This window comes from Grammomys surdaster, unplaced genomic scaffold, assembly GCF_004785775.1.
Source record: "Grammomys surdaster isolate TR1022 unplaced genomic scaffold, NIH_TR_1.0 130, whole genome shotgun sequence".
Classification (NCBI taxonomy): Eukaryota; Metazoa; Chordata; class Mammalia; order Rodentia; family Muridae; genus Grammomys; species Grammomys surdaster.
Window position 1 is genome coordinate 23,269,183 of NW_021604588.1, and position 16,628 is coordinate 23,285,810.

The 16,628-nt window shown below is 50.6% G+C and overlaps 2 protein-coding genes across 2 annotated transcripts in view; one reads left to right on the forward strand and one right to left on the reverse strand.

The window, feature by feature from the left end:
* Positions 1–2,063, reverse strand: part of Nenf (neudesin neurotrophic factor) — a 15,010-nt gene extending 12,947 nt beyond the window's left edge. The window contains exon 1 of the mRNA XM_028760526.1: positions 1,857–2,063. Within this exon, the coding sequence (XP_028616359.1) occupies positions 1,857–2,030 (174 nt within the window). The 5' untranslated portion in view covers positions 2,031–2,063. The remainder of the gene's footprint in view (positions 1–1,856) is intronic.
* A 9,440-nt stretch (positions 2,064–11,503) lies between these two features.
* Tmem206 (transmembrane protein 206) overlaps positions 11,504–16,628 on the forward strand; it is a 24,508-nt gene continuing 19,383 nt past the window's right edge. Inside the window, exons 1-2 of the mRNA XM_028757807.1 lie at positions 11,504–11,604; positions 13,733–13,829. Of these exons, the coding sequence (XP_028613640.1) occupies positions 11,569–11,604; positions 13,733–13,829 (133 nt within the window). The 5' untranslated portion in view covers positions 11,504–11,568. The remainder of the gene's footprint in view (positions 11,605–13,732; positions 13,830–16,628) is intronic.

The following is a 16,628-nucleotide window of genomic DNA, read 5'->3' on the forward strand; positions in this document are numbered from 1 at the left end:
GTAATTGTATCTCCCTCTCCCCGATGCTACACCATACAGTTGGAAATATGGCCCCTGTGGTGCTCAGTAACTTTGCCCAACTCACACAGCACAGCAGGAATCCAAGCCAGGGCACCATTCAAAGGTAGAAGCTTTAGAGTGACTAAACACTGCACCACACAGACCACGATGCTACCTAGGCAGGGGCAGGGTTCATTTCCCCGGACTACAGTCAGACCAGATCCATTTCCAATGCTCTGCTCTGCTAGCTCTGCCCACAGGACTCCTCTGCCCCAAACATTGCCTTCCCTGGTCCTTCCCATTTCCACCCTTAAGTCTCCATCCACAATATGAAATATGAAAACTAGGGTCTTTTCTCTATCCTCATTCTGCAGTCTCTGTGAGTGCCTTTCCTTGGGTTCTGTGCTGGGGGTTGGGGGGGTTAAGACCCCCCCATATATGGATGAAAGCAAACAACTCTGCAGAGGGAGGGCTGTACTCACAGATTGGAGAGGAGAATCCACTCCGTTTATTCTTGCCATTTCTTTCCCCAGCAGCAGATGACCAAGAGCCTGTCCTCTACCCACTAGAAACCCTAGGTTCTTCCTCGGCTCATCTGGGCGCCCCCGTGCAGAGTGTTCCACATAAGCTGCACACCCAGTGCAGAGTGAGAAGCTGGCATCCGTTAGGGATGGATTGCCTTGCTGGACAGAAGGCCTGCTTTACTAACTGTTGTCCCTACGAGTCTAAACTAGGAGTTCCCTCCACTGTCTCTTACCATTCATTCATGTCCCTGTCACGTTCCTAACCCTGTGGGTCAAAACCAGCGGTTCTCAACCTTCCTAACACTGCAACCCCTTAATACAGTTACACATGCTGTAGTGATCCCCACCCAACCATAAAATGATTTCCGTTGCTACTTCATCATTGAAATTTTACCACTGATATGAGTCGTAATGTAAACATCTGTGTTTTCTGATGCTCTTAGGACCCACAGGCTGAGAACCACCGGCCTAAGCTTTCTTTTTCTTTTTTTTTCTTTTTGTTTTGTTTTTCGAAACAGGGTTTTTCGAAACAGGGTTTTTCTGTGTAGCCCTGGATGTCCTGGAACTCACTCTGTAGACTAGGCTGGCTTCGAACTCAGAAATCCGCCAGCCTCTGCCTCCCAAGTGATGGGATTAAAGGCGTGCACCACCACCGCCCTGACGGCCTAAGCTTTCATCCCTAAAGATCTGCTTGGGAGAGACCCTTGCATATTTGGTCTATGGAAGGTTCACTAACACAGAAGCTGGGGAGCACGGGGCACATAGATTCAGCAAAGCAACACGGGTCCTTCCCTCCTGTACCACTGAGCGCGTGCCTCAGTTTCCCTCTCTGTAAAGGCAGGGGATAATTCCTGGAATCACTGTAACGGCATGGAACTCATTTTTCCAAACTAGACCCCAGCTTCCTCCCCATCTAAAGCAGCTGCCCATGTCGGGGAGCTTTGTTTCTCTGATCTGCATTCATCCCCACCGGCCTAGACACTAAACAGGGCCTGAAGGCTGAGCTTCAGTAGGCCTGGGACACCGGGGCAGGAAAAGGAAGAGCAGGGAAGGCCTGGATCATCCATCCGTTCGACCCCGGGCCCCTAGCCCAGTGCGCGCGCTCAGGCCGGTCCCTTTGCACACACAAACTGTGGGCCATGTGGCCCCAGCTCACGCTCACACTAAAGTCTAGAAGGGTCTGAGGTCCGTACTCAGTCCCACAGCGACAAGGCGGGGCGACGGAAGCGCGGGGTGGGGCGTGAGGGCGACGCCCAGCCTCCACCGGGCCTCGCGTGGGTCCCCGCCACCAGCCGGCTCGGGACAGCCGCCGGCCCAGGCCGCGCCGCCTACCTCCTCGCCGCCGTAGCGGGCCAGCTCCTCCTCGGTGAAGAGCCGCACCGGGGGCCCGCGCTCTGCGGGGCGCGGCGTCTGCCCGGCCCGGGCTGAGGGCACCGGGACCAGAGCCAGCGCCAGGGCGAGCGCCGCCAGCGGCCACAGCCGCCACCAGGGCGCGGGGCGCGCCATGGACAGCGAGGAGCAGGCGGGAGGACGGCGGGGCGGAGCATGGCCGGCACCTAGGGAGGGGCCCTGTAAGACAGGATCCAGCCTTATCACTTGTCCTTTCTGAGGCTAAGTCCTACTGTGTAGCCTGTAATGTTCTTGAACTGGCGGCGATTCTCCTGCCTCAGCCTCCAGAGACCTGGGATTATAAACTAGTGGCACCAGACTCGAGTAACTTGCCCCACCCCCTTCCTTCCTTCCTTCCTTCCTTCCTTCCTTCCTTCCTTCCTTCCTTCTTTCCTTTCTTCTCTCCATCTCCCTCTCTCCCTCCCCATCTTTCACTCCTTCCTTTCTTCCTTCCTTTCTTCCTTCCCTCCCTCTCTTCCCTCTTTCCCCATCTGTCTTTTTCTCCTTCCTTTCTTTTCTTTTTTTCCTTTCCTTTTCTCCTTTCCCTTCCTCTCCTCTCCCCTTCCCCTCCCCTTCCTTTCCTTCCAGGTTTTCATTCTGTAGTCCAGGCTGGCCATGTCCCAAGGCTGACCTTGCAGGGCTCCTCCTAATCTGGATCTTTTAAAGGATTGTGTTGCAACTAACATGATTATGGCTTTGAAGGCTGTGCCAAACTCACAACACATTATCCGTTTTACACCGAGTCACAGAATCTCAAGGTTAAAGAGGGTAAAATATCTTCTTGAGGCCTAACACATCTTGACAATATCTCTGGCCTTGAGCACTCTGGTTGCTCCAGCCCCTTCTCTCTCTGCAGGCCTGTGTGTCAGGAAGTCAAAAGATTCTTCCTGCGATTTCTACCAACCACACTGACCACACTGCCTGTTCCTCAGAGGTTCTGGGTTCTACATTTACACAGCAGCTCACAAACATCTGTAACCCCAGTCCCAGGGACTGAACACTCTTTCTGACTTCTGTAGGCACCAGGCACGAACATGGCACACAGGCAAAACACACACACACAAACACACATTCATGTAAATAAAATTTAAAAAGAAGACAGAAACTACTTTCCACTAGTGTTTACTAGTACTTATTTCTTAGCTGTGTCTAACAGTAAAGCAGAAGGGCCACAATACAGATTGTTGGCCACACAGGTTACAGAGAGGCTGGGGCAACTCAGAGAAGACCAGCCACAGGGAAGAGGAGGCGTGGTCACCTTGCTGGAGCAATGAAATAAGATGCCTTTGGAACTGGGACTGGAATCTTGGGAGGGACGCTGGAGTCTCACAGCTGTGGAGGTCTAAGGCTCACAGAGGAGCCTGGCCCTTCCCTTTCCCTGGACCTGCCAATCTCAGGCAGTACTTCCCCTTGACTGAATTCAATGGAAACTCTGCTCTAAAGACTCTCTGATGGCTTATTTTATCCCCTGAGCTCTGTGAACAGCATATCAGTATTCAATATGCTAATTAGTAACTAACTGCTAATTAGCAATGAACATGCTAATTGATAGCTAATTCATATTAGTAACACATATTAGTAACAAATACATTATTTGCAACCAATGCTTTACAAGAAGTAACTTAAGGAAATAAAGATTTATTTTGGCTCACGGTTTTGGAGATATCATAACACAGGGTGGGAAATATCTGGGAGTCGAGGGTAGGCCTTTTGTCCACACCTCAGCAATTAGGAAGCAGAGAAAAAACCATCAGTGTTTAGCTTACTGTTTCTGTCTCCATTCCTGGACCCTCAACTGTACAATGGTGCCATCCACATCTGGGACAGGTATTCATTCTCCTGTCTGGAAAAGCACTACATGCCGGGCCGTGGTGGCACACGCCTTTAATCCCAGCACTTGGGAGGCAGAGGCAGGCGGATTTCTGAGTTCGAGGCCAGCCTGGTCTACAGAGTGAGTTCCAGGACAGCCAGGGCTACACAGAGAAACCCTGTCTCGAAAAAACAAAAAAAAAAGAAAAAAAAAAAAAAGAAAAGCACTGCAAACACACCTAAAGGTGAGCTCCCCAAGGTGCTTGGGTTCTTTATTTAATCAAGTTGACAATCAAAATCAACCACAAACAGGTAGCAATAGTTTCATCTTACTCGTAAGGCAACTGAGCACAGGAAGGTTAAATGACCTTACCAAGACTGTTAGTATTCTGTCTAAACTCCACCTCCACAGTTATCCTGCAGCAGCCAGGTACTCGCCACCCCACAGTTGCCTGGCAACGGCCAGGTGGACCTGCCCACTATAAAAGGGGCTGCCTGCCCCCTCCTCTCTCTCTTGCTCCCTTGACCCCGTGCCTGCAGGTTCTCCTCTGCCCCCTCCCCCCTTCCCTTCCCTCTCTCCACGTGGTCATGGCCGGCCTCTACTCCTCTACCTCTCTGCCCTCTCGCTCTCTTCCCTCCGCCCTGAATAAACTCCCCCTCGTGGAACCATCTGGTCTGGCATTATCTGTCCAAGCTACACACCAAAATTTAACAGACAACAGGCTCAGAGCAGAGCCGAGCTAGAACTGGGTATGGAGTGCCAGGGTCTCAATTTCACTAGCTGCCCTCTGTAGCTAGTCTTCCTAGGTAGACTTTGAGTGGAGAAATGGCACAGACAGCTTGGCTATAAGTTGTGGTTTGAATAAAAGTGTTTCCCATAGACCCTTAGGGAATGACACTATTAGGAGGTGTGGCTTTGCTGGAGTGGGTGTGGCTTTATTGGAAGACCTGTGTTCCTGTGGGCAGGCTTCAAGGTTTCAGAAGTTCAAGCCAGGCCTAGTTGAAGTGGAAACTTAAGGGTTCTTTGGAAAGTCAGTTGTGTCGGATGGTGTTCTATTGGGACAAACACAGGAAGGACTGTTTTCCTGAAGTGGACACAGGTGAAAGATGATCCCTGAAGGAATGTTTCACTAAGGCAGACACAGGAGAAAGGATGTCCTGTTAAACAAACATGTAAAAGGACACATGATAAAGGATTCTTTTTACTAAGGACACACTTATATTGTTCCACCTTATACTGTGTAGTTGAGCTCCATTTTTTGGGACTCCATAGAGAGAAGCACACCAAAGAGCTTCTGGTGGTGTGTTATGGCTTCTTGTTATTTGTGTGGACTTGGGCTGATGGACAGAGTGATGTCAGCTGAGACAGACTTGTGTATTAAGACAAGACACATGCTGAGGTAAGACCTGTGGAGGACATGTGATGGTTGCAGGGTGTATAAATAGGACTCGATGGCCAGGCCTCACTGATCTTCACTTCCCTGAGAGCGGCACAGCCAAGAACTTCTCCTGGCATTCCTCCTGGTCTCTCCTGCTGACTTGTGCTGAGGCTGAGGCCTGACTGTCTCTGCTAGGTAGTGCCACTGCTGCTGATTCGTGTTTGCTATCCCGACTCTACCGACTATAGTCTATAGACTGCCGGTGTATCCATGAAGTGTTTGTGAGTGGGTTGAGCTGACGCTGCTGACCTGTGAACTGACAATGCAGATGAGATGGAATTTGCTCCAAAGAACCATTTCTAAACAGGTCCACTTTCCATGTATCCTTTCTTTTCTACTACCCCTCGTGGGTGGTGGGCTAAAAGGGAGGTTAAGGTATTTAAGGTTAGGTTTGAAAAAAAAATTAAAGTTACACCTAGTGGCTCACTGTCTCATCCTGCTGCCTATGAATCCAGATGTAGAATTATTGGCTACCTCTCCCGCACCATGTCTGCCTGTGTGCTGCCATGCATGCTTCCTGTCATGAGATGACAATGGACTGAACCTCTGACCTGTAAGCCAATCAAATTATGGGAGTTGCTGTGGTCATGGTGTCTCTTCATAGCAATGGGACCCCTCACTAAGACACAAGCCAAGGCCTCAGAGAGCTTGCAGTGATGTGTTCCCATATATTTGGGAGTGGGGTTAGTTTCCTAGGACTCGTGAACTAAGGAGCACAAACAGGAAAACTTACAGATGTGTCAGATCTCTTGGCATTGTGACTCGATGCTGTCATCTGCAAAGTTCATTTTTGAAAAATATGCAACCTAGTTACAAAAAAAAATCTCATAATGTTTTAAGTAAGTTTGTGATTTTGTGTGGGGATCATAGCTGACCCGGGACACACGGGGACCAGGGATGGAGGGGAGACCTACAGTCATCACATGAGTAACTGGAGAGCCACTTTGGTTTTGCCAATGGGCCACTCCAGGGTGTCCTGGAATGAAGCGGAATGTCATCGCATGGTGTCCTCCTGTCTTGACACCACATCCCTGTTTATGGCGGTTTGAAGGAGAATGTCTCCCGTAGGGTCACATATTTGAATGCTTTGTCCCTGGTTGGTAGAACTGTTTGAAAAGGACTAAAGTGTGTGGCCTTGTTGGGGGGTGAGGGTTTCTGAAGGTTTGTGAGCCCCCAGAGCTTTCTCTCTGCCTCTCGGTTGCAGATCAAGATACGAGCATCCCTCTGCCATCATGGACTCTAACGTCTGAAACTGAAAGCCAAACCAAATACTTCTTTTTATAAATTGTCTTGTTCATTGTGTTCTATCACAGAAACAGAAGACACCTTCCGTCCTTTTATAAAGACACAGATCATGTTGGACTACCCCATTCCTCTCGATGACTCTATTTCCAACAAAGTCACATTTTTGAGGTAGTTCCAAATAGTTTGAGGGGACATAAACTCAACACATGACTCTCTAGGATAGAGACAGTAGTTGAAGCCATGAGACTGGAGATGGCCACTTCCCTGGCCTCTAGGGAACAAATAGAAAGGAGAAGTTAGTTTTGAAAATGGTTTTGTAGGACCAGGAGGAGCCAAAGCACAAGACTGTGAGAGAAGAGAGTAGGAGTTAGCGGTCCTGAGAGCCAGGAGAGTGTGTCTGGGGGAAAGAGGCTGGGGCCCAGTGCAGCAGAGCGTAGGGAAGTTAGAAGCTCGTGGGAGGAGAGGTGGCTCAGTGGTCCAGGGCTTGCCTTGTTTACTTGAGTTCACACACCCCCGGGAACAGACAACAACACGTTATCCTCATTTTATGGAGGAGTTGGGAGAAAGATTAAGGGACCCAAAGAGAACAGAGACTCCCCAGGAAGGCCAACAGAGTCAACTAACCTGGCCCTTGTGGGGATCCCAGAGACTGAATCACCAACGAAAGAGCTAGCAGGTGCTGGACCTAGGCCCCCTGCACATATAGCAGATGAGCAGCTTGGTCTCCATGTGGGTCTCCATCAACTGGAGCAGAAGCTGTCCCTGAGACTGTTGCCTGCCTGCCTGCCTGTCTATGGATGCTGAGCCCCTAAATGGACAGCCTTGTCTGGCTTCAGTGGGAGAGGATGTGCCTAGTCCTGAACATCTTCTGTGTGGGGTGGGGGTCTGAGTGATTGGGATGGGGTGGGTGTTTGACACCCAGAGGGAGGGCTTCCCTTTCTAAGGTAAAGGGGGGGGGCTTACATGAGGTCTGGGAGGAGAGGACAGGCTGATATTGGTTTGTAAAGTGAATAAGTGAATAAATTTAATAAAAACGTTATCCTCTGACCTCTCTGCACACACACCACCCAGCACATCACACATGCATACTAATAACACATGGGACAAACAGGAAGTGACGTGAGGAAACAGCCACCTGGCCTGAAAAACAGAAGTCACACTCTTTTGAAGCATGACCCTGGGAGAAGAGTCCTTGGGGACCTCAAGGGCTGAGAACCCTATTTTATGTTCTCTCCACACTCGCTTGACAGAGCCACAGGAATGAGAGAGCGGGGCGTCTTGCTCATTTCTGGATCCAGTGTGGACATGGCACAGTGTATTTGTTACACTGAGTTGACCGTTGCGTTAGCCAGCAGTGAGTGTGGCTGCACACATTTAACTGGGTCCTCTCGGCTATAAAATCTTTTTGTCAATACAGTAAGAAGTTTAATTGGTTGCTTGTATTTTTGTTTAGTAAATGTCTTTAGGGTTTCTATTGTTCTAATAAAACACCATGACCAAAGGTAACTTGGGAAAGAAAGGGTTTATTTCACCTTACAGCTTAAAAATCCATCACCCAGGGATGTCAGGGCAGGAGCTGATGCAGAGGCCATGGAGGGGTGCTGCTTACTAACTTGCTCCCCCTTGATCATGCTTGATCAACTTGCTTTCTTATTGCACCCAGGGCCACCAGCCCAGGCAGGTTGGCACTGCCCAAGTGAGCCGGGCCCTCCCACATCTATCATCAATGAAGAAAATGCACCGAGGTCTTGCCCACAGACCAATATGGTAGGGTCAGTTTTTCAATTGAGTTTCACTCCTCCAAAACGACTCCAGCTTGTGTCAAGTTGACATAAAACCAGCTGGTATAGCAAGCATTCGTTAAATGAGACGGCTAAACTGGAATTCCATCAGTGAACTTACCCAGAATTTTTTAGGTACCTACCCAGCGTTAAGCACACTACACATGCTGTCTATAGCTGCTTCAAGCTTTTGGCTATCATCACGTGTGTACTGTCTACATTCCGGCCTGTTTAATAGATAGAAGAGCAAAGGGCCTAGGGCAGGGAAGGGTGATGTTAAGAAAAAAAAAAAAAAAGGAGGAACCCACTTCTCCCTGGCATTCTTTGGGAAAAGTGTCAAAGATTTGCTAAGTTCTTAAATCTTCCTCCTGATGCTCATTTCTTATACATAAGCAAAGGCAGTTACCAGCTGGGCAATTAGATGTCATGATCATGTTTGGCTGGAATCACTCCCTGCTCATCCTTGCACAAGGTGGGAAACCCGTCCCCACACAGACACCCTACCCCCACCCCCACCCCCATGTGCTTGGAGAAAACTACGGCTAACATGTCACCACTCCTTGTCTCCCTGTTTCCAGCATCCCACCAAGAGTGCCCGCCCAGGGGCTCAGGTTTTGACCATGTATGGACACAAGCTAAGCTCCTAGCTGGCAGGTCATCACTCCTCACCTAAACACTGTAAAACCCCCTTGCTTTAGCCTGGGTGTGGGACTTTACTGACCTCCATCTGTGAGATTGGTGAACCTACCTGACAGCTGCCTCCTAATAAATCCATCTTTATCTACTTTTATTCTGGTCTAATCTGGTTTATATCTGTGTCACCGAGGGAGAGAAAATGCCTATCAACCAAGACCAGCCCCTGTTGGGCTCCCCCTTCTGCCTTGGCTGTCTCAGATAGCCAGCTGACAACCATACGGCAGTACCAGCCACAGGTTCTTATGCACCTCTATAGCAACCTTAGTAAATTATACAACTATTGCAACCCATGGCTTGCCTCTTGAAGGTGAAGGGTTGTTTCACACAATCCATAGCGGACTGCTGGCTGTCACAAGCCTTGTTGAACTCTAGGTAACTTTGCAACCATTTCTGCTCAGGTCAGATGGAGAACACTCCCACCTGGTGACCCAGCAGGGGGATTGTGTGAGCAATGCTAAAGGGATGCTTTGATTGGTAAAAACACAAATCTTTATTTGCATGCAAAGATTTCTGTGATTGGCACAGACATCCTTCTCTGACTATATAAACTGACTGTTTGGCTCACTCAGTGAAAGGACTCCTCTCCTACAGTGTGCTGCCTCTCTTGGTGTCCCAGCATTAGGCCCAGTGAAAGGCTGTTCTTAGTGGTTTTGAATTGTTTATTCTTAGTGGTTCAGGCTGATCTGGGAACAGAAGAAAGCAACGGTAGAGACAGAGCAGCAACAGCAGGCAAAGCTGATGGTTTGCACGCTGAGCTGCAGAGGCAGTGGGCCGACCGGCTGCTGGGCAGCTAAAGGAGAAGCCACTGGACGTTTGGAATGATGGCCGCTGGCACAGGAACAGGGAGTGGGGAGCAAGGCTGGAGAAAGAAACTATAGATGTCTGAAAAGAGAAACCATCAGCCCTGGCTAATGGAAGACTTCCAGGGAGCTGTCAGCCTTTAGGGCCAAGGGTCTCAAACACCCTAGGTTCAGGAGCTGAAGTACTGGCTGCCATCAAGGATGAGTGAGGAGTCCTGACCTCCTGTGTCTAATAAGAGTCGTAACACTGTAGAGCACAGAGTCCTGGTACCCAGGCTATGTAAGAGCTATCTATATGCATAGCTGAGGTCCTGTTACCTGAGACCTGAGTGGGAGCTGTACCACTAGAGGGGACCACCTGCTGCCTGCTCTCCTCTCTCTGGGGGCACTACCAGCTGTGGCTGTTAACACCTAGAGATATCAAACCTCCCAAAGAGGAGTGCTTCAACAGAGGGAGCACTCCCAGAGGTCTAGGGTGCTCTGATGTGCTTGGTGCCACTATGCTTGCCACTGAGAGGGGAAGGGACCAAGTGGCATGAGTAGGTTGGGGGCAGGGCTGCCAAGCTGCAACTGCAACAGGCACAGAGCAGGGCTCACTGACATTTAACAAGCAGCCTGTATCTGCTTCACAGCTGAGTGACCCTAGGCAGTGAGGTGTGGTCCTCAAGTCCATCCAGCCACAGGGAAGACACTCCATTCTCCCGACATTTAGGGTTTGTAGCTCAAGGCTTCTGTTAGGGTTGAACAGGTCTTTAGGTGTTTGCTGAATGATCCTTTTGGTCTTCTACAAGGGACCGTGAAACTAGGTAGGTGTTGGCAGTTGTTGCTGTGTTAGATAAAGGGGGGGGGGTCAGAACCTGGCAAGACCAGGAGTGAAGGCCAGAGCCAGACTTCCAGGATTGCAACGTGAGAATGAAGGAACCTGCTGGAGAGATGCCTCGGTGGTTAAGAGTACTTGTTACTCTTGCAGAGGACCTCGGTTTGGTTCCCAGCACTACATAGGAGGCTGGGTGTGTCTGATGTCCTCTCTGGCCTCCATGGTCACCTGCTCACACACAATACACACTTATACATTCAAACACACACACAAACACACACGCAGAGTGAGAGAGAGAGAGAGAGAGAGAGAGAGAGAATAAAAATAAATCTCAAAAAAAGGAATATTGTAAATTATATGAATTGGAGCTTTTTACTTGGGAAGCTGAGACACTCAGGACTTGGGTAGCTGAGGCATAGTAACTACCTATGAATTTGAGGCCAGCTTGAGCTACAAAGTAAGACTGTCTCACCCTCACCCCCCCCTTCTCAGAAGTTTGTTATTCCTTTCCTAGATGAAATAACTTCTCCATCACCACTCTCTCCCTATCCTTACTGACAGAAGGTATACTCATTACCTCAGTTTACTAATCTGTAAAAGAGAGAGAGAAAAAAATGTTTCCGTTGGAGGATTCCTTGAAGGATCAAGACATAAGTGCACGGAGAGCTTGGTAACACAAAGGCCTCTTTGGACATTTATTGACATTATAAACCGCAAGGCCCAGTTTCTTCTCCCCTTACTGGGCGCTCCGATTGGCCCTTGTGCCAGGCTGCACTCAGGCACTCCACTTTTCTGCCCGGAACAAAGAGAGGAAGTGCGAGACTATTGCTTGCCTCTCTAGCAGGAGGTTGAGCCCAGCTGATTCTTCCCTCCACCTCTCCCTGCACCCAGAACTACAACTCCCAGCGTCGCCCGCGGAGGCAGCAGGAGCTGCGCATGCGTCGAACGCGCCACGCCTGGTCTTAGGCAGTAGACCAGAGTGGGTCTCGCTTAGTGGAGCGGGCGCTTCTTGGAGCTCGCGCCTCCTGCGGCGTCGTGGTCCCTGGTGAGCCGCAGCGGGCCAGTGCCATGATCCGACAAGACCTCTCCACGTCCTACCAGGAGGTGCGGACAGGGTGGGCACGGAGGGCGGGCAGGGCGTCGCGACCCCCGCGCAGGTGGATGGCTGGTACTCGGTGGCATGCGGGCTCTGCAGCAGGTGGAGCTGCTGCGTGGTCCCGGCACGAGGCGATGACAAGGGACCCTGGAGTCTGGCTATAGGGAAAGCGCTTGGTCAGCTGCTCCTCGGCGGCTCCTTGTCGCCACTACGGCCCCACGACCCCTGCAGCCCTTTGTCTGTCGCCCGAGCCTCCGGCTTCCCCTCGCAGAGCCGCGCTGGCTCCGGGCCCCTTCTGCTCCTCTCGTGTGAGGCTGTCCCGGCCCTGCCCTGCCTGGGTGTCTTCCCGCGGCGCCGCATCCTTAGTCGTCAGCTACCACTGTCCAGGTTTGCTCGAGGCCGTGCAGCCGCCCCATACCGTTAGACCTTGTCCAACCGGAGCAGCCCAAGCTCAGCAGCTCGTCTTGATGGCCGTCTCCACGGAGGCCCTGGCCACACTGGAAACTCACTGTCTCCAAACGAGTTAGCAGCGCGCCGAACTCAGCGCCCTAGGGTCACTAATGACTCCGGGTGAATACCAGGATGCAGACAGCTCTTGCTTCTGCGGAGTTTTGGGGTACTAGCTTCAGAGAACCGCAGCTTAGCAGAGCTTATAAGATAACGTATTGAAATACAGGCTGCTGTCCTGTTCGCAGAGCAAGGCCACAAGTGGATTCAGGTGCTCACTGCAGTCTAATGGTAGAAAGCTCTAGAGAGGCCCCGCCCCTTTTGCCTTCTTCAGGTCTGTTTTGAAGTCCCAAGAAGACTGCCTGCATCTTTCCTGCCTGGGTTGCTTTGAGAGCGGACCCGACTGACTTAGGTGTCTACTGAGGTTCCGATCCAGAAAGGAGCATTCTGAGAAGTTTGGCCTGGGACAGGCAAAGGCTTGTGATGGCTGCTGAATATCAGGAAGGGGGTTGGAGGGACAGGAATTGCCACTATACCTGCGTCGGGGTGACTTGAGTCAGCTCAAGAATCTGAGAATCTCCTGTCTTCCTGGGACCACTGTCTCTCTTGAGATTTTTTTTGTTTTGTTTTTTCATAGATTATCTTGGATAAATGTGAAAGATCTCTGAGGGCTAGGGGTGTTTGTACCTGAGATGGTTCAGTACTTGCTTAGTGCTAGGAGGTGGGGGCAGAAGGGTCAGAAATTCGAGGTCCTTCTCCACTATAGTGAGTTTGAAGCCAGCCTGGCTTACATGATGCCCTGTCTCAGAGTGGGGAAAAAGTACCTTTTAACTTTATGTGATGTCCCTGTGAGGCTGGGTGGAACCCCTCCAAACTGACTTCACCTGCCTTCTTCCTAAAACGATGGGATACTTATCCTGATCTTTGCTTTCTCAGTGGCAAAATTTTCCCCATCTGACAGATCATATGAGAATCCTGCTGAGCTGAGATGGTGGTTGCCTGGTACCTGGACAGCTGTCGCCTTCTGCTCTGCCATTTGGACCCACATCTGTGGGCTTTAGTGTCCCACGGAGCTCTGACACCAGTTTTGCTGTTCTCAGTTTTTTTTTCTCTGAGCAGACTCTAAGCCACGTTTCCTCTTCCTCTGGGAAGTGGTTAAGACCACGGGCTTTGGCATGAGACCAAGGTGGCGTGACTCCTGCTTCATGTAATTGACTCTGTCGCTTTGGGAGGTGTTGAGGGGTGGCTCCAGTACCTGTCTTGTTTGGAATTGGAAATAGAGTCATGTCAGGTGTGTGACACAGTGATGAAGTTGTGAGCGATGTGAGTGTCCTTAAAGATGCGCCTCCAGGAGAGTGCACACTGCAGGGGGCCTTGTGAAAACGAGGGCAGAGATTAGACATCAGACACAGCTACAGATAGCCCTGAGAATGGCAGGGGGTCACCAGAAGCTAGGAGACAGGCTGGGAATACAAGTCTCCCTGCAGCTCAGCAAGCCAGCCCTGCTAAATCCTTCCCTGTAGTTTCCCAGGCTCCGGCTGTGAGAGAAGACAGTGGAATCGGTCTCACACGTCCTGTGTCATGTGGCTTTTGTGCGTGTGTGACAGTTATGTGGATGGCAGCTTCTGCTTTTTTACCCTGGAAAAGGCAAGGCCAGTCCAGCTAAACCGTTCACGCCTTCTCCTTCAGCTCAGCGAGGAGTTGGAGCAGGTGGTTGAGAACTCAGAGCAGGCGGACGAACGAGACAAAGAGCTGGTCCAAGTTCAAGGTCCAGGTGTCGTGCCAGGTAAGTGGGTTTAGGGTGCAGGAAACTGGCTGTGTGCTGCTACAGCTGGAAGCCCAGTCCAGGCACCTTGCCAGCAGAGGGAGGGGACATCTCTTTTCCTCCACACTTGTACCCTGGCTTGGGTCTCAAGGTCTGCCCCAGTTCTAAAGCACTACATATTTAATCAGCCTCCAGCTGGAGGATGTGCCTTTTCAAGGTCTGAGTTCTTGATAGTGGGTTTGGAACCAGTTCCTGAAGCTCGACCATTCTTTTTCCTTAAGGAAGTGCTGGCTGGCATGTCTCAGATTCCTGTGGGAGAATCCTCCTGTCAGGCCTTTCCAGCTCTGCTGCCTGGTGGGTGGGCTCACCCAGGCTGGTTCCCTGCTTCATACTCAGGCTCACGCCCCAGTGGCTTCCTTGAGCTGGGCATATACATCCTACGTGTCCATCTGCCCAGCACCTTTGCTATTTTATTCCTGTTTCTGAAGCTCTCAACCCTGTTTGTTTGTTGTTTGTTTGTTTGGTTTTGGTTTTTCAAGATAAGGTTTCTCTGTGTAGCCCTGGCTGTCCTGGAACTAACTCTGTAGACCAGGCTGGCCTCAAACTCAGAAATCCACCTGCCTCTGCCTCTCAAGCGCTGAGATTAAAGGTGTGCGCCACCACTGCCTGGCTCAACCCCGTTTTTAAAAGACATTTTTTATTTCTGTATGTGTGTGTGGGTGCATGCCCCGTATGCGAGGATGCTCACAGAAGCTAGAGGTGGCATCGGATTCCCAGGAGCCGGACTGGAGAGTGTTGTAAGCACCTGACATGGATGGAGGCTGGGAGCCAGACATGGATCCACGTTTGTTTTGTGTGAAAGAGGGAGTGGGCACGGTGGAGGTCAGGGGACAGCTTGTGGGAGTCAGATCTCTTTCTACTTGTGTGGGTCCCAGGAATCAAACTCAGGCTGTGGGGCTTTGCAAGTGTCTTTGCCCCAAGCCATCTTACTGGTTCCTGCTCTTTGGGGGAGCTGGGGCCGGCAGGTGGCTAAGTAAGTCGGTCAGCAAGTGGACAGGGCCCCAGCCTGGCTCCAGCTCTCTGGGGGAAACTGGAGAGGTACGATCTGATCTTTTAGTTCCTCTGTCTTGAGCAGACAGGAAGTCCTGGGATCCTTCCCACGGCCCACTACCTAGAGGAGACCTCGGAGATGACAGAACAGCTAGCTCGTCTCTCCCACGGCTCTTCCAACCGCCACATTTAATTCTCAAAAGAACTCTGCAGAGCGACGTCTTCATTGTCTAGATGTCTGCAGACTCAGGCTCGGTGAAGCATGGAGACTGACTTAGGCACTCTGACCCCCAGTCCACCTACCGACTGGTGGCTTTTAAAAAAATCATTTATTTATCTTGTATGAAGGAGGAAGTGTGAGCACGGTGGAGGTCAGGGGACGACTTGTGGGAGTCAGATCTCCTTCCACTGTCTGGGTTCCAGGAATTGAACTCAGGCTGCGGGGCTTGCAAGTGCCTTGGCCCACGAAGCTATCTTACTGGTCTGGCTTATTTTTAAGCTGACACATAACTGTCCGTATTTGTGGGTTTCACTGTGGTGTTTCAGTACATGTGTACGTTCCATGAGGATTCCATCATGGAAGTTAGTGTATAATATCATACGCTTATCACTTTGTGGTAAGACCATTAAAAAGCTCTTCTGGTTATTTTGAAATATGTGATATATCCCTGCTAACTGGATGTCCCTGCTGTGCAGTAGTGCCTCAGGACACAGTGCTCCTGTTAGCTGCCTTCGTTCCCTTGGTTCACCTCTCTCACGCTCCCCTCCCTGTTTCTGGCACCCACTGTTCTCTGGCAACGTCAGCTGTTTTAGAGTCCGTGTGAGTGAGTAAGCTCATGTGATGTCTTTCTGGGCCAGTATCAGTTCTTAGGTCCAGCCACATCACAGATAAAAAGACTCAAGCTTTCCTTTTACAGAATGTCTTATGTAGCCCAGGCTGGTCTTGAACTCACTGAGGACGACTTGGAACTTGTAATCCTACCCTCACTGAGAATTCGGTTGGAGGGTAGTCTACATAAAGATGTACTGTCTCCCCTGTTGTTTTCTTCTGAGTTGATGTTTACTCCAGGACACGGGGAGCCAACCCCGTGCCAGTGGACTTCTAGATTGTTATCTTGTAATCGATCTACTCCAAACCCTGGTCTGCAAGATGAGAGTGGCCCAGTTTCTCCTTACTCTTCTGACCCTTCCCAACGGTTTAGGATCGGCACCAGGAGGTATCTTACCTGATGTCGTTTTTAAACTTGTGAGCTTCTAGACTTGGTTTGCCATAATTGGGTCTCCTGTGCCACTCTGGATCCATGGCACTCCTGTCTCTCTCTACCTTTTTCTCACTGGCCTGTCTCTCACTGTGTGAGAGGCTAGCTGGCCAGCAAGCGCGCCTCCCACCCCCACCCCTAGAGATGCCATCTCAACCATCCCAGCTCTGGGATTACAAGCATGACCCAGCAGACATGGCTTTTTTACATTTACAGTCCCCGGGATTGAGCTCCGATCCTCATGCCCTGAACCTTTAGGTTGGTTCACATTCCTGGCTTTTGTGAATGAGGCTACAGTAAATGCCGGGTGCTGACTCTTTGACTAGGTGATTTTGTCTTCTCTGGGTACAGTACACTGGCATATAGCTGAATCACATAATGTTTCTCTTCTTTCTTCTTGGCTGGCTTCCTTCCTTCCTCCTTCCTTCCTTCCTTCCTTCCTTCCTTCCCTCCCTCCCTCCCTCCCTCCCTCCCTCCTTCCCTCCTTCCTTCCTTCCTTCCTTCCTTCCTT